Source organism: Heterocephalus glaber, unplaced genomic scaffold (genome assembly GCF_053883595.1).
Source record: "Heterocephalus glaber isolate CG9 unplaced genomic scaffold, H.glaber_assembly_v1.0 deba00001472, whole genome shotgun sequence".
Taxonomy (NCBI): domain Eukaryota; kingdom Metazoa; phylum Chordata; class Mammalia; order Rodentia; family Bathyergidae; genus Heterocephalus; species Heterocephalus glaber.
The window spans coordinates 26,647,901-26,667,441 of record NW_028258315.1 but is presented as its reverse complement, the minus strand read 5'-3'; the positions used below and the strand labels follow the sequence as shown (position 1 = coordinate 26,667,441).

At 42.4% G+C, this 19,541-nt stretch overlaps 1 protein-coding gene across 8 annotated transcripts in view; it reads left to right on the top strand.

Moving 5' to 3' along the window:
• Ttc13 (tetratricopeptide repeat domain 13) overlaps nucleotides 1-14,139 on the top strand; it is a 61,036-nt gene extending 46,897 nt beyond the window's left edge. For 4 of the 8 annotated variants that reach the window (XM_004854671.3, XM_021266421.2, XM_004854668.3 and 1 more), the window contains 9 exons: nucleotides 494-586; nucleotides 2,832-2,915; nucleotides 4,099-4,183; nucleotides 5,955-6,064; nucleotides 8,545-8,680; nucleotides 9,598-9,677; nucleotides 11,788-11,866; nucleotides 12,007-12,086; nucleotides 13,431-14,139. In XM_004854671.3, coding sequence (XP_004854728.1) covers nucleotides 494-586; nucleotides 2,832-2,915; nucleotides 4,099-4,183; nucleotides 5,955-6,064; nucleotides 8,545-8,680; nucleotides 9,598-9,677; nucleotides 11,788-11,866; nucleotides 12,007-12,086; nucleotides 13,431-13,545 — 862 coding nt within the window. In that variant the 3' untranslated portion in view covers nucleotides 13,546-14,139. Of the gene's footprint in view, nucleotides 1-493; nucleotides 587-2,831; nucleotides 2,916-4,098; nucleotides 4,184-5,954; nucleotides 6,065-7,202; nucleotides 7,379-8,544; nucleotides 8,681-9,597; nucleotides 9,678-11,787; nucleotides 11,867-12,006; nucleotides 12,087-13,430 lie in introns of those variants that run through there. The other 4 variants (XM_013075809.3, XM_087181886.1, XM_004854669.3 and 1 more) reach the window with 2 other exon arrangements.
• Nucleotides 14,140-19,541: the final 5,402 nt, after the last annotated feature.

Below are 19,541 nucleotides of genomic sequence, written 5' to 3'. Positions count from 1 at the left end.
CCCTTTTTGCTTCCTAACTTTAGGCCCTATAAGTTAGATTTTTCTCTCTAAGATTTGCCAGAAATTGCTGCCATCTTTATTCTTTGAAATACACCAAACTCCTGCTCGCAGTCTATGAGGTGACTGTTGTGTGTTTCTGAGCTGCTAGGTAGACAAAGCATTTTAGAAGCAGTCTCTGCAGAAGTCTTTGTTACCTGCGGCCGCTTCGAGTGAGGGGTAGTGCAGGCCCCTTTGCAGTTTGGGAGTTTCTGGCTGATCAGCAGATATAGAGGAGGATGTCTTTGATGATATTCATTTGCTCTGCTAGTAAACCTTGGTTGGCTTTTTACCTGGTCCACCTGAAACATCCGGAATGTGCATCATATTTTTAGATGTCATAGACCAGCAGGTGCTTTACACTCATTTTTGTAAGACTTGTCCACATCATATTTTGAATGTTCTGAATGTGGCTGGGTGTCATAAGGTTCCAGCTTTTATGAGCTCTGTTTCACAGGGTTGCTGACCCGGACCAGCCTGTGTTGTGGCTGGATCAGATGCCAGCACAGAGTCTCAGCAGAGGTTTCAACAACCACATCAACTTAATCAGGTATGATCCTTTTGTGCATCTTCCTTCCTTCACAGAAGTGTTCTCGGCAGATGGGCCTGGAGATTGAGTGGTCCATGTTTCCTTTCCTGATGACCTCAACAGGAAGCATACAGTTTGCTGTACACTGTAGAGTCCTGCCACATCCCTTCCTGCTAATGCAGCTGCAGACAGAAGTGCAGTGCCTCCACACTTTCCAGGCTCCTCTCATCTTGCAGAGCATAGCTGGAGTGTGGGCTGCCCAGCTTTGACTTAGGGCAGTGGTAGCAAAGCTATGGCATACATTCCACAATGGGCTGCTTGTTATCATTGAAAGTTCTAAAAGGTTTGCTATCACTGACCTAGGGTGTCCATCTTTAAGGGTTTCTGAAACATCACAGAAAATAATTGGGTGGAGAATGCTGTATTTACTGTAATACACCAACAAGTCTGTTAGGGTAGGAGAGAGCCTCCCCTTCTTCCCTCCCAGGACCCACAGGATTCAGGGAAGTAACACTGGCTGATCACCACGGTTCTCTGGGGCAAGTTGGGGGCCCTGAGCTTAGGCTTGATCCAGAAGCTCTGTGGACTGGGCACGTGGACAGAATATTCACTTCTTCCCCTCTTTGTGTGCTTAGCCACCCTCTAAATAAGTGATGAAGAATGCTAAAGAATAATCAGCTCCAAGGAGATCCATGTTACTAGCATGTCTTTTAATGAATTTAATTTTAGGTGAAATTTACAAATGTGGTACTTGTATCATATCTGAAATGCTTCTAGTTCCAGAAAACTGAATCAAGAAAATGTTATTCTGTGTAACTATAACACTTAATTTTGGGTTTTATTGGAAATGTCATTTGTATGTTTTTAATTTCTACTAAATAAATTTCCTTTCGCCTTGTAACTTGTAACTTTCTACTTCTCATAAGTAATCTGTGACATTTATAGCTAGATTCAGCCAACTATCTGTAACCAAGAGCCAATGTCCTTTGGTGCATTGGTGTGCTTTGTGGTGGTGACAAAGCAGGGAGCACAGGCCCCTGGCTTCAGAAGGCATGCAGTCTGGCAGAGAGCATCTGCTGTGTGGAGTGTGAAGTGGTCTGTGTGCTGGCCTTCCAGGCATACCTGGTCCAGCCTCTGAGTGATGCCAGAGTTGTCAGAAGAGTGGAGAGAAGAGGGTGGTGAGTGACAGACCCTTGGGCAAGTTCGCAAGGTCAGGACACTGACTCATTCTTTATGGCTGGTGGCCAGTGTGCAGTGGAGAGAGTGTCAGAAACTGAGGCTAGAATGATATATGGCAGCCTTAGTATGAGTAAACATATTCCATGCTAAGGAATTGGTTTTTTTTTAAGATGATGGTGAACCTTCCAGGGATTGGAAGCAGAGGAGTGATATGGACAGATCTGCACATTTGGATGATCACTTTGGATGCAGATGAAATGAACAGATTTGCAGTGGGGCAGCAACCTTAGGGGTGAGGGAAGAAGTTAAAGTTGGGTATGGGTGCAGAAGCCTTGATGTGGGCTGTGTGGCAGTGCATTGGTAAGGAAGAAGTAGACACTCAGGAGGGGTGCCAGGAGCTTGGTGGTGGGCAGGAGCATGAATGGCACCAGAGGAAGGCTGCCTGGCTCCAGCTCAGGCATGCAGTCATTCTGGTTGACCGCATAGCACCAGGAAAGAAGGTAGGTGGACAGAAGTGCTGAGTGGGGAGTGAGTTTCTGATTGACAGTCAAGGTCTTGAGGTGTGAGGTGCCTATGGAGAACCAGAGAGTGATGTCTGGGGGCAGTTGGATTAAGTATTTTTTTTCAGATGTTACAGCCCATGAAGTTCTGAAGAGAGCTCAAAGGAAAAAAAAAAGAGGATAGAAATGTGAGGGATATGATATTTGGAGTGGTCAAAGAAAAGGAATACAGCTGAGAGCCAGGAGGGCATTGGCAGATACAGAGGACCAAGGTGTGGATGGGATGTCACCTGAGGGTCCTTAGAGGCAGATGACATCAACATCTGAGCTTCCTTCCAGCTCTAGAATGTTTTCCTTCTCACTTTGGTACCTTCCTTACCAGGACAGCCCTGGAGAGCCAGGAGCAGTCTCCTGGGATGTGCTGTCTTCCCACTCATTGACTCATCCAGCCCATTTGTAGACTTGTCTTTGCTGCATTATTCTTGAAGCAATTCTATTTTGTTTTTAGTTAACTGAAATTAGATGTTGCTTTGAACATGTTCCTTTGTAAAAAAAAAAAAGATTAATTTTCTTGTTTTTGCCTTCAGGGGACAGGTGATTAACATGAGATATCTGGAATATTTTGAGAAAATACTTCATTTTATTAAAGATAGAATTCTTGTTTATCATGGGTAAGACTTTAATTTTCTCTCTCATAGTAATTTCATAAATTTTACATATGTTCTCTTTGTGAAATGTAAAAAGTAAGCCCATTGACAAACTAGATCAAATGTTTATGTACTGTTTAGACTTTTAAACCTTTCATTGTCACTTATTGACCACCTTTGTCATGGCATCACAGAATCCCTGAACATCATCTGGAGTGTCTTTAACTTGACAGTACTGTGGTATTTCCAGTCTCTCTTCTAATTTATCTGTTAGCTTTCTGTGGTTAGAGATGGCTCTCTAAATGTGACATTCATGTAAAAACTAGCCTGATGCTTTCATTGGAGCAGCTTGAGAAAGAAAAAGATGCACAGTGCTAATTGAAGTATAGAACTAGGAGAAGTAAGGTTTTATAAGGAACCTCCCCCATGCAGACACTGCCCACCTAGTGCTCACCCTTTTGTATCTTCTAGGTGGGCTGCCATCCCTCAGTCCTCAGCTGCAGCCCAGAGCCTGGTAGGATTAAACCTTGCCATTATTTAGAACTGTAGTTGCGGCCCTCCATTCAGAGTACAGTCATCCCTTGGAATCCATGGAGGGTGAGCTTCTGGACCCCCAACAGAAGCCAGAGTCCTCTGATCCTCAAGTCCCTTCCATAAAATGGCACGGTCCTAGTGGTACCTTGGTTCATGAATGCTTTTGTTTGCAAACAGTTGGGCTTGTTTTTCATTTTTGTTTGTGAACTCTGCATTGGGTGATGAACTGTGACCATCTTTCCCTCACAAACACAAGCATGGCCGTCTTTTTCTAAAATCGTGGAACAAATTAAGTTCATGAACCGAGGTACCACTATATTTGCACATAACCCTTGCTCTTCTTCCCAAGTGCTTTAAGTCATCTCTGGATTCTTTGTGATACCTAACATTATATACATGCTCTGTAAATAGTTATTACACAGCGTTGTTCCAGAATAATGACAAGGAAAAATGTCTGTACAGAGTCTGTGTTTTTGATCCTGGGTCAGTAATCTGGGATGTAGAGCCTATGGATGCAGAGGCCAACTGTACTGAGCTGTTCGTGATTCAGGACAGTTTATTTAATTACACCTAGCGTCACAGTTACACATTATTGGGATTATTGCACATTTTCTGTTATCACATTTATTCATTAATCTCAGGTGCCCTCTCCTACCTTCCCTCTCTCTTTAAGAACTAATAACCCTAAAGGATTGTTAGAAGTCAGAGAAGCTCTGGAAAAGGTGCACAAAGTGGAAGACCTTCTTCCAATTATGAAGGTAAATTTATCAACAGAATTGCAGTTGGATTTTAGAGGGGAAATATACCAACAACACTTTAAAAAAACTCCTAATTGTTAAGTGAATGTTTATAACTATGTTATGTGTTATAAATTCTTAAAGAATGATACCCATAGTTACTTAAACACATTGGAGTAATAACCAAAATAAAAAATAACACTGGATTAGAGTCAAACAGAAATTGACTTGTGAGGAAACCATTAATACAGGAACCAGAAGGAACATTAAAAATGTATATTTTTCAGCCAGGTTTAGTGGCAACATACCTATAATCTCAGCTACTCAGGAGGCTGAGGCAGGAAAATCCCAAGTTCAATCCCAGCCCAGGCAACTTAGTGAGACCCTGTCTTAAAATAAAGGGCTGGTCCCTGGCTTAAACCCCAAGTACCAGCCACCAAAAACAGAAACAAACAAAACAACCAAAAACAACCCATACAGTTGAATTTGGCCTCTGGTTACAGCGAGTCCTTAGCTGTCCTTCCACTGAACAATCAGAAGACAGAATGCAAGACAGCTGTCCACAGGCTCAGACAGTTAAAGACTGGGATTCTTGACACAAGGCAACATGAGGGGAGCCCCATTTTCACCCCAGTTTTCTTCCAGAAGTGTTTGCTAGAGCACTGGCCAGGTGATTGAGCCTGAGCAGAGCACAGAGGAACAGGTGCAGGTGGGGCATGCGAGATAACTGATCATCCCAATTGTCTGCAAGGTGCTTGTTCTTGCAGGAGGGAGTGATATCCCACTTCATCATTCTGCACCCAGCTTTAGCTAAGGATTGTAGATATGTTGGTATTTTTACAAACTCACACAGAATTCTGTAAGCAAAGTGTTTTCACGTTTAAGGTGGGTGATAAAATGTTCTATGCCAGCAGCTTCCTCAAAATGCACAACATGCTACTGATGAAAACCAAGTTAAATAGACCTCAACCCTTAGAGATAGCTTGTTAGCCAGTATTGGGGATCAGGAGAGCCTGGTTTGCATTCTGCCCTCCATTCTGGCTGGTGCCCCAGGGCCATGTTCTTTCTTTAAGATACTTCCATAACTGGTTCCCTCTGTCTGTTGTGAGGCTTGAGTGAGGACTGGCATACGTAAGCATCAGCACATGTCTTCTGAAAGCCACCTTCTCCAAGGAAGATGCCTCCTGCTTTTGTACCAATTGTGGTCCTGATGGCCCATGCAGGGGCACATGTGTTCAGTCCATACTCTTCCGCCTCCAGCCTTGGGGTCCCTCACCTGGCTTGCTGTCACAGACAACCTTCCCTCCAGAGTTGAAGGAGAAGCAGTACCTCCTTCTGCTGTATTGTAGCTTCTCACCAGGCCCATCAGACCTAAGAAAACTGGGGTACTATTGAGTAACCTGATTTGGGAGATTTTCCTGGAGTAATGACAGAACCTGTTGACATTTCAGGGTTTTCACAGATACTCTCCTGAGAGTCGAGTTACTGCTTGCCAAGGTGGAACCTGACAAGCTCAGGCTATGCCACCAGTGCGCCATGCCACACTGGCTAAAGGGCTTTGAACCTTCTCTGCGGGGTCAACAAGTGGGATTTTGGATTGTAGAGCTCACATTGGGTCTGAGAACAAGGAGAGGTTTCCTCAGTCAGTGTGGGACAGAGCACATGGTCTCTTGTGTGAGGTTACCTCCATGACCCCACTTAGGTGTGCCTAAGCCAGGTCAGTGCTGCACAGTAGCCTCAGAGTCTTGATGAATTAAACACTAGTAACATGGATCTTCTTTTTCCTCGAAAGCAGTTTAATACCAAAACGAAGGACGGGTTCACCGTGAACACGAAAGTTCCCAGCCTCAAAGACCAAGGGAAGGAGTACGATGGGTTCACGATCACCATCACAGGGGACAAGTATGTGTGCTTGCAGGGTGTGGATGTGCAGCTGGAGGCAGTGTAGGAGGGGCGTGTGCTTGGTGTGGCCCCTGGTGGTACAGCCTGAAATGAAAGTGTCCAGGTCCGGTGTGCACTCAGAACCATAGCAGACCCATGAGCACATACCTTTATCATCTGCCTCTCCTGGACCTAGCAGCCTCAGCTGTTGAGGAGCAAGGGTTGAATGTGTTTGTGGACAGCTTGTCCTGGGGGTTCAGAGGTCCTGGTGGGTGGGGACCTGGAGGGTGAAAGTCCTTCAACTGTAAAATGAAAAACAGGGTTAGAGATTGGCACTGAAGGCCACTGTAGGAGTTTTAAAATACAGGTTTTAATATATTACAGGAGTAGCACAGTCTTGATGTACAAAATTTAGAAGATGCAGATAAGCAAAATTAACAAAATAAAAATCAAATCATTTTCTTTAAAAGCTGAGATTATATTACATATATTATTTTATAACCTATCTTTTCTACCCTTAGTATCATGTTATGATCATTTTCCCCAGTCTCTCTCTTTTTAAATGATTTTTTTTTTTATAGCACTAGCGATTGAACCTAGGGCCTTGTACATGCTAGACAAGTGCCCAATCATTTTCTTATAATCATTTTTAGCAATTTCATACTATGCCATTCCATAAATGTAGACTTTCTCCTACTGATTTTTTTGTTATTAACTATTTAGGGTGTTTCTCATTTTTTTACTTTATACATTACACTGTGGTGAGCATTTTTATTAGCTACAATTTTCTTTGCATCTGAAATCCCAACTTGGTCTAGGAGCTTCCATATCCCTTGAGTTTTGGATGGAGGTACCTTAAATGACACCCTCACCATACTTGATGGCATAGATGTGGAAGTTCCCGATCCCTCAAGGTTTCTTCAAGCACATCGGTACAGCTGTGACTCTCCTTCTTTGGTTCCTCTTCCGCCTGGGCTCTGGTTTTCTCAAAGCTTTTACTCAAACCACAAGAAGCCACCTCTTCAACCTCCATATCAAAACTTAAACAACCTTCAGGAGTAAACGCTGTGTTAGAAACTTCCAGTTTTATGTCTTTTTCTTGTCTTTGAAGTCTCCATCTGTATCCCAAGCCATTTATCAAGGTACTTTCCCCATAAAGATGATTCCCCACAGAAGGACTTCCTGGGAGATAAGAGATGATTCCCTACAGAGGACTTCAGGGAGATAGAGATGATTCCTCGCAGAAGGACTTTCAGGGATATAAAGATGATTCCTCACAGAATACTTCCTGAGAGATAGGGATGATTCCCCACAGAGGACTTCCAGGAGATAGAGGTGATTCCCAATAGAAGGATTTCTAGGGAGTGCTGTTCAGTATAAGAATCATTCTCATTCGTTCATACCTAAAAGCACATCTTCCTGTGGGGACCTGGCCTGTTAATCCTGAACTCACCTCCACTTTGTAGTATCTGCTTTCATCCTTCCCTTCCCTCTCATGTTTAGGGCCCATGTTTAGGCCGTTTCTTGCGTAAAAATCTCAGATTTTGGTTGTGCACAGTGGTGCATGCCTGTACTTTGAGCTACTTGGGAGGCTGAGGTAGAATGATTGCAAATTTGAGGACAGCCTCAAATTTGAGGCAACTTCAGTGAGACTACCTCAGAATCTTAAAAGATCTAGGGAGGGCCGGAGATTTAGCTCAGTGGCACCGTGCCTGCCTCGAAAGCGTAAGGTCCTCAGTTCGATCCCTAGTATTGCCAAAAAAAAAAAAAAATCTGGGGATATGGCTCTGTGATAAAGTGTTTGCCTCTCATGTGTGAGGTCCTGGGTTCTGTTCCCAGCACTGGAGAGTGGGGAGGGATCCCACTTTTCTCCATGCCTTCCAGATTGGATCAGGTCACTTCCTCTTCTGAACCCCTGATGTGCTGCTTATGATCCTGAGCCTCATCTCATAATCTGTGGCCTCTTCTCTCCCTCCCTCCAGCAGAGGCAGCCACTGCTTTCTTTGTAGTACTGGGTATTAAGAGTGTTTTCTAACAGTGTTTTTGGTGAATGCAAGTGTGTGTCCTCCATAGAGCCTCTGTGGAGGCTCAGAAGTGTGGACATAGGACAACCAGAGACTCCCTGGGTTTTCTTCTCATGTAGCTCTTGCCCCTGATCTTGAACCATAAGCAGAGTGGCTGAGAAAATCATTACTAAGTGTGTAAGTGTGTTAATGTCGTCTCAGTTCCTCAGCACTTTGTGTGGCTGTTGCCCCATACTGCAGCTTACCTCATCTGAGCACATGCTGTCAAGCTACCACAGAGCTCTGTCCTCACTGCAGTATGGCAGGTGCATTCCTGAGCAGCACACCTCACCTATCTGCAGTCAGGAAGGCAAGCACGTGTGGAGGTGCCTTCAGAGCCACATGGGCCTAGTGCTACTTGGTTTTTTCTTAACCTTTCATTTCAGGCCATTTGGACTATGTGATAACTGCCTTTGACATTTGTGTTTGTATTTTCAGAGTTGGAAATATCCTGTTTTCTGTGGAAACTCAAACCACAGAAGAAAGGACACAATTATATCATGCTGAAATAGATGCACTTTATAAAGATCTGACAGCAAAAGGAAAAGTACTGATTCTTTCATCAGAATTTGGGGTAGGTTTCTCTCTCTCCCCATTTTTTTCCCTGTGATTCTTTGGAAACATTTTTAACCCCTTGCCTAAACTTTCCTTGAGATTGCACATCTTATGGTTGCAATCATATTGAATTGACCCACAAATCTTTCTTTTGTTAGTACTCATATAGCCAAGAAATTTCCTGTGTTTAGCAACTACAGTAATGGGTGTGATAAATTTATCGTTCATACTGTCAGTACTGTGCCATGTTATGGTAGTTGGGCTTTGATAACATTTAAATAAAGAGTTGGTCCATGGTGAAGATGTCTGTTTTTCCCTCTCTCCTATCTTCCTTTCAGTGTGCTTGTTGCTCACAATTGCACACCTGCAAGAGCTTTGGGGTAAACTAGCCGATGCAGTCTGATTTGCTGATGGCAGTGAGCGCCACTGAAGTTGGCTGACTTGGCAGATAGCAGCCCTGGCCTGTGGCCCCTTCCCTAGGTAGCCTGCCCTCTCACATAATTTCTCTGACATTTAATCAGCTCTTCTGTGAGCATTTTTATCACCTAAATCTCAATGGAAAAGACCAGACACGGCTGATCAGATTCTTTTGAGCAGGGACACATGTTGTTTGAGAAAGCCTATTAGGGGCTGCTAAGGACTTAATTTTTAATACAAAACGTATTTTAACATTCTAAGTAACATTAGAGGAACTAAGATTTTTGTGTTTGTTGAAAGGCAGCAGTTTAGAAGCAGCAGGGAAACACTGCTGCAGGCTAAGCCGTCTGTGTGCCTCTTGCTAGGAAATGCAGTGAGCAGCATTGTCAGGGTCTGAGAGGAGAGGAGAGGAAGCAACAGCCCTTACCTGCTGTAATGATACTATGCATCTTATCACCTCTGAAAGTCCATTTGTGACTTGGAGTTTAAGTTCATGAGCCTGTGTGTCCTTTTTTCTAGGAGGCTGATGCTGTCTGCAATTTAATCTTGTCCTTGGTTTATTACTTCTATAATTTAATGCCCCTCTCTCGAGGATCTAGGTAAGTGATACCCTGGGATCAAGATTTTTCTAGATTTAAAGATATGTTCCCTATGACTTATCCTTCCTTCTATGGTTTTAATTTTCAATTGAAAACAAAATTATTTCCTATCTACAATATCAAAAGAATTATAAATGGTAGCTCTAAAATAACTTGCAAAAGTCTACTAGGAAAAGGAGCTTTTATCCACCAAAAGCTTATTGAAGTGTCATTGTGTGCCATGTAAGGTGCTCTTTACCCTTGGGTTTTGGTGTTTGCCAGTCCTTTATCCTACCCCTTCATTCCTCCCCCGCCCCACCATTAGCTGACCTTTAACCTTAATGTATTTTGGATCACCAATCCTTCCTTAATTTTTTTAAATAAATTCTTGCTACTCATAAAAGTGGATCAGAAGGTTGTAAGGTGCAGCTAAAACAAGGGATTTGTCTGGAGTTCCCTTTTTATTCCCTTTTCTCAGTAGGTTGTGTAGTAAATCATGAAAATGGCATATTGTACATATTTGAACTTCACATGTTTTGGCTAAAATACTTGAGTACCTTTCATGTTTTAGAATATAAGATTTCCCTAAATGTGGTAGTCAATTTTATTACCAACGGGGCCGGGGATTTAGCTCAGTGGTTTCACCGCCTGCTGCGCAAGTGCAAGGACCCAAGTTCGATCCCCAGTACCAAAAAAAAAAAAAAAAAATTTTTATTTCCATATTTAAAAGGCATTGAAACAATAAGGACATGAATATCATATTTTCAACATGATGGTTGTTAGCGATTCCACTGAGTAAATGACATGTGCAAGGCTTGTGTCCCAAGCACCATTGGCACTATATGGCCCTGGGCAGAGCTTCTGGCACTGGTCCTCTGTCCTCTAATCAACTGCTGACTGATGTTTAACAGTGGAGAGTGCAGCCTCTATCCTCCCACACCCCTTGTTCCTACTTCTGACCTGAAGCTGGAAGCTGGTTCCTTCTGCTTCTGTGCAGACCTTCATCGTCGCCTGTCCCTATGTCCAGACTGCTCCTTTTCCCTGTGTACCCAGGCCCTGCCCTGCCAGGTTTCCCTTGGCTTTGCCATCTCCCTCCTTAACTGCCCTTGACCCGGGGGTTCTCCCGTGGCCACCCTCCTCCCCCCTCCTCCTCACCTTCTCTTCACTCCTTCAACCCCCCAGCCCTTGTGCAGCCTCTGTGCTGTCTGCCTAGTAGGCACCTGGTGGACAACCCAGGAATCAGCTCCCTTTCCATGGAGTCCTCCCATGCTCCTGCCATCCATCCCTGCTGGGTACCTGAGCCACAGCTCCTTGAGGCAATCACTGTGGCTTCAATACCAGGTCCTGCAGGCTGCTGCCACCTCCTCCACCCAGGCAGACACCTTCTGCCCCAGCGCTCACGTACCACCCTACATTTGTCTAGGAGTGACTGGTGCGGTAGTCATTGTGCCACCTTGTAGGCCGGTGATTCACATCCATTCCCAAAGCTCCAAACTACTCATCTCTTAGTATACTTGGTATTCTGCTTTTCTTCTCTGGGCTTAAAAAATTATTAATACAAACAGATGTGGTATAACTGATCTGTAATTCCAGCACTCTGGGAGGCTGAGACAGGAAGATCACAAGTTTTAGGGCAGCCTGGACAACTTAGGGACATGGTGAAACCCTGTCTCAAAAAATAAAAAGGGTTAAGGATGTAGGTCAATACAAGAGACCTAGATTCATTACATCCTCCAAACGCATTTACAGAGTTTATTGTACATACGCATTTTAAAGATGAGCTTCATAAAGTTGTTAAAAATCCAAGTGGACACATTTGTAAACTTACTGTTTCATAAAAATAGAAAAACAACTAGGAAGAAAACTAATAAAAACATCTTTTTTTGTAAGAAAGAGAAATGTTCTTGGTGATTTTACCCTTAAATCAGTAAATCAGTATGTATTTTATTAGTAAATTCAAAAAATATTTTTAAGTAAAAAGTATTTTGATGTATAACTAAATATTTAATGTTTTTAGTCTAAAGAATTCTTACATGGAATCTCACCTTTTATGATGGAAAATCCTTGGTGAGAGTTGACATGGTATCTGTGTGAGCCAGGCCCTGCTGAAGGATGTTCTTTGTTTAAACAGTGTCATCGCCTACTCTGTCATTGTGGGGGCGCTGATGGCCAGTGGGAAAGAAGTAGCAGGGAAAATCCCCAAGGGCAAGGTATGAGCGTGGCTGAGGAGCAAGGTTTTGTATGACATCCCCATCTGTGGACTCTTTTTCTGTGGTATGTGAGTGAGACAGATCTCAAACTGAACCTTTCTCCTCTGTATTAACCACATTCCTAAATTTCTTTTTTCCAGTTAGTCGATTTTGAAGCTATGACAGCCCCTGGTTCAGAGGCCTTCAGCAAAATAGCTAAGAGCTGGATGAACTTGAAAAGGTAATGCTTTGGGATTGAGATACGGCATCACTGCTGGAGAGGGGACGGGACTTCCTCCTATGGCCACATGAAGACTACCACTGTTCTGCTTGTTTTTATCAGTTAATATCTAATTACAATGGATTAATCTTTTTTCAAGGTTAAAATGTTTTCCTGCTATATGAGGTGAATTATGGATAAAAATGAGTGATACATAAAAAATAAGGAAAATCATTTGTGAAAGGGAATTTACTGATGTTTTATTTATACAATGAGGTAATCATTTCCCTTGGTCTGTTTACCCTGTGTGCCAAGCTCTTGGGCTCAGGGTTCTGGAGTGAAGTTGAACCTCCAGGCACATCCTGTTTTAGACCCTCTGAGTGGTAACTTAGCCTGTTCTCCAGGGTTTTCCTTCTCTCCAGTTTCAAGAGGTGGTACTCCGTCGCATCATAGTCAGGGGCTGTAGGAAAGCCCCTGTGTGTGTGTCAGAGACCCCAACAGACCTGTCCTTTCCTGACTTCTGCATCCAGAAGCACTGGGAGCAGTGTGTGAGGTCAAACTCACAGGTCCTTTAATAGTGAACAAGATAAGCAAGTGCCACTGCTCCACCTGACTTATTCTTATCCTTTCTCCTTGTGTTTACATCTTAACCTCTCACAGATTTGCCACTCACATCTATTTGACAGCAGCCATTGTCATAATTGTTGCTCTATTACAATGGGAAAGTTGTGTCTGGTCTACTGTTGCTTAACTGGTCCCTGTACATTCTATTTTTAGAACTTTCTAGTTTACACACATTTTGGTAATGATCACAAGATCATACATAATTTGTGTGCTTCTCATATAATTTTACAGTGTGAATTTGTACCAGTTACTTCAGGAGAGGTTTATAACCTAACCCTATGTTGTAGAGATACTGTCTTAAAGCATCATTGGCCTGCATTGTCTCACTCAGTGTTCATGATAACTCTGAGCTAAGAATTCTGTCCCTGCTGTTGCAGATAAGAGTGGGACTTAGAGAAAGAACAGAGTGAAGAAGGGGCAAAGCTGGACCTGAAGCCAGCATTCTCTGAGTCCAGGGCCAGTAGCTCTTTGGCAGGATATGTGGCCCGTGGTCCTGTGTCTGTCAGTTTTGTTTTCTTTCCAAGGCCTTGGCTGAGCTTCTGAGCAGCACAGGACACGAGGCTGCTGCATGGAAAGGCTGCCTGTCTGCTGCTCCTGCCTGCTGTCCTGGTGGTGTCCTTTCTCACACTCTCATGGGCTGTTGGGAATGAATATAGCCAAGGAGTAACTGAACCCTGAGCTTTGGTCTTTTGTATAAACTGGTGTTAATGTTCATGCCTTCCCTGTGTTTCTCTTTTTCAGCATCTCCCCCTCATACAAGACCCTCCCAGCAGTGTCAGAGACATTTCCTACGTTAAGGTCAATGATTGAAGTGCTAAACACGGACTCCTCGCCACGATGTCTCAAGAAACTCTAGTTATGCCATAGGGTTTGTACATGTGACGGGCCAGACCTCTTGCTTCTTAAGTTATTTTTTAAAACATGGAATTAAGAAATTAGGTCTTTTATTACTTTTGATATCAATTTTTGATAGGAATTGAATACTTGAAATCATTTTCTTTCTGAACCATAATAGAAATCATGAAAACTGGTTTGGGGGAAAATCTACTTGACAAGGAAAGGACATGTTTGTATTAGCTGGCGGCCTCATGGTTTCCACTTGTGAAGTGACATGACTTCTTCCTTATGGCAAAAAGTGTTTACTTCAAAAACCAAAAATTACTAATTAAGGTGAACAAAGCCAAGAACAAACGAGGAATATCTTCATTCCTTGGGAGATTTGGTTTCTCAGACTTGTATGAGCCACGTGCCAGGCTTTGCTCCTTGGCTTGTGGGTCCTCCATCCTCCTGGCGGTCCATGGGCTGACTGCACACGCCACAGCTGATAGCTGGGATCACTTGCTCCGAAGATGCACACAGTATTTGCCAATGTCCCAACACTGAATTATTAAACCATGTCTTATCTTTGTTGGAAAAAATAAACCTCACTGATTTCTGTAAGTCACCAGTATTTGGCACTGGCTCACTTGTGAGTTTGTTTGTTTGTTTTGGTTTTGGTTTTTTTTGGTACCAGGGATCAAACTTGGGACCTTGCGCTTGTGAGGCGGGCAGCGGCACCACTGTACTAAATCCCCGGCCCAAGAGTTTGTTTTGTTAACAGTTTGCTGTCAGGTATGAGGATCTTAAGAAGGTTGCTGTCTTTTTTCAGACAGGTGAACGGCAGCAAGTAAAAGGTTTATTAAACTGTTGTCATTTCCAAATCACTTTTAGTTTTTGTACTTTCTTTGTTGTTGTTGTTAAAGAATTAAACTACTCATTACTTTGTTACTTAGTTTTTGTCTTGAACTTTTTCGTGAGAGCAGCATAGCCATGTCTCATGTTTAGGAGTTGCTGCTCATGGTGACGTATAAGCAGTGGACATCAGCAGTCATCAGCAAGTCTCTGTGGAATGGGGGCTAGACCCATTTCCAGAATGCTGGGTACATGCCCTGCGGACCTGCCTCAAAGCAGCACACAGGTGCAGTTCACACTCTGCACAGGTGCATTTCTCCTGAGACTAAGTCTGCACCCCTAGAGGACAAGAGACTTCACCTTCCCATACAGGGGAGGGAGCTAAGCAACTCTGCCTGTCAGTCTGCTGTTACAGTGGTGGTGCTGGGCTGGTCCTTTCTGACCCTAGGCATGACCTGCCCTACCCTGGTCTTGAGGAACCAAGGATCTGTCCTCCCAGTATTTTGACTCTTAGACAACATTGTCACTGAACTAAGCAAAATCTCCATACATCTACTGGATTGTTTTGTACTTTTTTTCTTCCCCATTTTTTTGGGGGTAGTGGGGATTAAGGCCAGTGCCTTTTACATGGTGAGCAAGTGCTCTACCACTGAGATATACCCCTAGCCCATTCATTCATTCATTCATTCAAAACAGTCTCAGTTTTCCAGAGTGACCTCAAACTTGCACTCCTTCTGCCTCAGCCTCCCCAGGGCTGTGGTTGAATTGTGGGCGTGAAGGACCTGTGCTTAGTCTGCTCTGAGGATTGCAAAGCTGTGTGAGAACTGCAGTGTTAGAAACAAAGAGCTTCTCCAAACTTTCCTCCTGTTTTGCTCATCTGAAAGTCAGAATCCTTCAGTTTCATCGGGGACTTTTCTTCCCTTTGTCACCAACTTCATGGTTTTAAATTGAAAGACCCATTTTTTATCTAGGAAAGTGACTCAAGTAAATTAGCTGTCTTTGCTAAGATGTAACAGCATGTCTCAACCTCATATCTTAGTTCACCCAGGGCTGTTATATCACAGTACCACTATGTGGCTAAGACCTTTATTTCTCAGGTTCTGGAAGCTATGCAAAGCCACTGCAAGAAAATAAGAGAAGAAATAAATGAGAAAAAAGAAAAAAGGATTACCGTGTTTCCATAGAACAGATACAAATCTGAGAAAAACAATTTGCGATAAACTTAAAAACAAGTAAAACAAAAACCCAAATGAAACTACCATAACTATGAAGCTAGGAGCTGGAAGTCCAAAATGAAGGTTGGCAGATTGGGCATCTGATCCTCCCAGAGTCATCTTCCTGCTGCATCTCCTCAGGTGGGGAGATGGCTTTGGTGCTTGCTTCCCTTACAGACACTGATCCCCCATGTCCTCCTTTGGTGAGCTCATCCAGACCTCAGTGGCCCCTCAGCTCACTTCCAGTGCATCACACTGAGCTAGGGCTTTAACTGATGCATTTAGGAGACACTGATATTTAGTCTGTAGCACCCCAGAATTATGCTTTTATAACTTAGTTCATCAACTCCAAATTATACTTTCAGTATTTGTCTTAATAGCCCAATTTCTGCTCATGTAAGTAATGTGATTTTAGCATTGTTGGGAATCCCGGGAAGCAATATGTTCAGGCACAGTTGCCTAGAGTTCTGGAAAATAGTCTGTCTTCTGCCCTAAGTGCCTGAAACCTGGGCAAGGGTGGATGGGGTCCAACAAAACATGAGCAGCTTTGTTTGGGGGATGAGAAGATCTTACGCAAGGAAGACCACAAAAATATTTATGTAAAATTCTCCAGCACATCTGTAAAAGTAAGAAATTGCACCAAAACTCAATTTGTGGGGTCTGATTTTTTTAAGTTCTTTATATATTCTAGATAGTAGTCCTTTGAGGTACAGGTGCTAAAATTTTTTTCCCACATTGTAGGTTGCACTTAGCTCTGTTGGTTGTTTCTCTTGCAATGCAGAAGCTTTTTTTTTCTAATTAAATTCTTTTATTGGTACATTGTAGGTATACAACACAATTACATTTCTCATTGGGAATTGTACCTTTACATAATGCATCTTGGTTCTTATTTTTTCCCCATTCCTAGCCCTCCCTTCACCCCCTCCACCCTTCCCTATATGCAAAGACTTTATTTCCATTTTTTCCATTTCTCATTTTTCCTCTCCCTTCTTTCCTTTCCCCTGCCCCTCCCACTACCCCTACCCCTTTGGACCTTTTCTTCCTATTTTACATTATCAATTATTCATTCTAATCATTGGTACATTTTAGGTATACAATATAATGACATTTATCATTGGAAATTTGCACCTTTACATAGTCTCTCTTGGTTCTTATTTTTCACCCTTGCCCAGCCCTCCCTTTAAACCCCTCCAGTCCTCCCTATTTACAAAGATTTTCTTCCTATTTTTCCATTTTCTCATATTAATCCCATTCCCTTCTATCCTTTCCCCTAGCTCTCCCACTTCCTTCCCCTTTGCCCCTTTTCTTCCTATTTCACATGACCTATTATACATTTAGTCCTTATTTACACTTTAAGTTTCTCACACCAGAGAAACTATTCGGTATTTATTCATATGTGTCCTATTTATTTCACTTAAGAGTATTGCCTCAATGTGCATCCACTTAGCTGTAAATGTCTCTAATTTTTCATTTTTTATGGCTGAGTAGAACTCCATTTTATAAAAAAAACCCACATTTTCTTTATCCAGTCTCCAGTTGATGGGCATTTGGGCTGTTTCCAGGTTTTAGCTATTACAAACTGTGCTGCTATGAACATGGGTGCACATATATCACTGTGGTATGATTCTTTTAATTCTTTGGGGGAGATCCCCAGCAGTGGAATAGTGGGGTCAAATGGGACTTCCAGTCCTAGTTCTTTGAGGTATCTCCATACTGATTTCCACAGTGGTTGCACCAGTCTACACTCCCACCAGCAGTGGAGCAGGGTTCCTCTTTCCCCACAGCCCCACCAGCATTTGTTATTGGATGATTTCATGATAGCCATTCTTTCTGGAGTGAAGTGGAATCTCAGCGTTGTTTTCATTTGCATCTCTCGAATGACCAGTGATGTTGAACATTTTTTCATGTATTTGTTTGCTATTTCTACTTCTTTGAGAAATGTCTGTTCATTTCAGATGCCCATTTTTGGATTGGGTTTTTAAATTTGGGAGGTCTGATCTTTTTAAATTCTTTATAGATTCGAGATAGTAGACCTTTGTCTGAGGAAGAGCAGGTGAAGATCTTTTCCCACATTGTGGATTGTCTCTTCACACTGCTGGTGGTTTCTCTTGCTGTGCAGAAGCCTTTTAATAAGAAGAGACCCCTTTTGTTGATTGTGCTAGTTCACGGGCAACTGAGGTTTTGTTCATAAAATCTTTTCCTACACCGATGTCTTCAAGGGTTCTACCTAACCTCTGTTCCAACTGGTTCAGAGTTTCTATTTTAATATTTAGATCTTTAATCCATTTTGATTTTAGTTTAGTGCATGGTGAAAGATACAGGTCTAGTTTTAATCTTTGGCAAATTGAAACCCAATTTTTCCAGCATCATTTATTAAAGAGGCTATCTTTCCTCCAGTGAGGGTGTTTGGCTCCTTTATTGAAGATGAGATGGCTGAGTGTGTCTGGCGTTGTTTCTGCATCTTCTAATCTGTTCCACTGGTCCTCAAGTCTGTTTCTTTGCCAGTACCATGCTGTTTTATCACAGTAGCTTTGTAGTATAGTTGCAGGTTGGGGATTGTGATACCCCCTGCCATGTCCCTGTTACCTAGAATTGCTTTTGCTATTCTGGGTCTCTTCTTGTTCCAAATGAATTTTGGGATTGTTTTCTCAAGGTCCATGAAGTATGCTGCTGGGATCTCAATTGGAATTGCATTAAATCTATATAGCAGTTTTGGAAGTATGGCCATTTTCACTATATTAATCCTTCCTACCCAGGAGCAGGGGATGTCTGTCCATTTTCTGATATCATCTTCAATCTCTCTTTTCAGAGTGCCATAGTTTTCGGAGAAGAGGTCTTTGATTTCTTTTGTTAGGATGATTCCTAGGTATTTCAGTTTTTTGGATGCTATTGTGAAAGGAATTATTTGCCCTATTTCTCTCTCAGTGAGTCTCTCATTGGTGTAGAGGAAAGCTATTGATTTTTGTGTGTTGACCTTGTAACCAGCTACTTGACTGAATTTGGTTATTAAGTCTAGAAGACTTTTGGTGGAGTTCTTGGGGTCTTCTATATAGAGTATCATGTCATCTGCAAATAATGACAATTTGACTTCTTCATTTCCTATCTTTATTCCTTTTATTTCTTTCTCTTGTCTAATTGCTGTGGCTAATGTTTCCAGAACTATATTGAACAAGAGTGGTGATAGTGGCCATCCTTTTCTTGTTCCTGATTTTAGTGTGAAGGATTTCAGTTTTTGACCATTTAGTATGATATTGGCTGTTGGTTTTTCATAGATGGCTTCTATCAGTTTGAGGTAGAGACCATCTGTTCCAATTTTTGTAGGGTTTTTATCATAAATGCATATTGGATTTTGTCAAATGCTTTTTCTGTGTCTATGGAGATAATCATATGGTTTTTGTCCTTGGCTCTGTTGATATAGTGTATTACATTGATTTATTTTCGTATATTGAACCATCGCTGCATCCCTGGGATGAATCCCACTTGATCAGGGTGTATGATCTTCTTGATGATCCTCTGCATTCTGTTTGCCATTATCTTATTAAGGATTTTTGCATCAATGTTCATTAGTGAGATTGGCCTATAGTTCTCCTTTTCAGTTGGGTCTTTCTCTGCTTTGGGGATCAAGGTGATGCTTGCTTCCAGGAATGAATTTGGGAGTATTGCTTCTCTTTCAATTTCATTGAAGAGTTTAAACAGTAGTGGCAGCAGTTCCTCTCTAAATGTCTTGTAGAATTCAGCAGTGAAGCCATCAGGGCCTGGGCTTTTCTTAGTTGATAAGTTTTTAATTACCTTTTCAATTTCATTGGTTGATACTGGGTTGTTCAGAATTTTTAGGTCTTCTTCGTTCAACTTTGGTAATTCATATGTATCTAGGAATCTGTCCATTTCTTCTGTGTTGTCCATCTTATTGGCATATAGGTTCTGGAAGTAGGTATTGATGATCCTCTGGATTTCTGCTGGGTCTGTT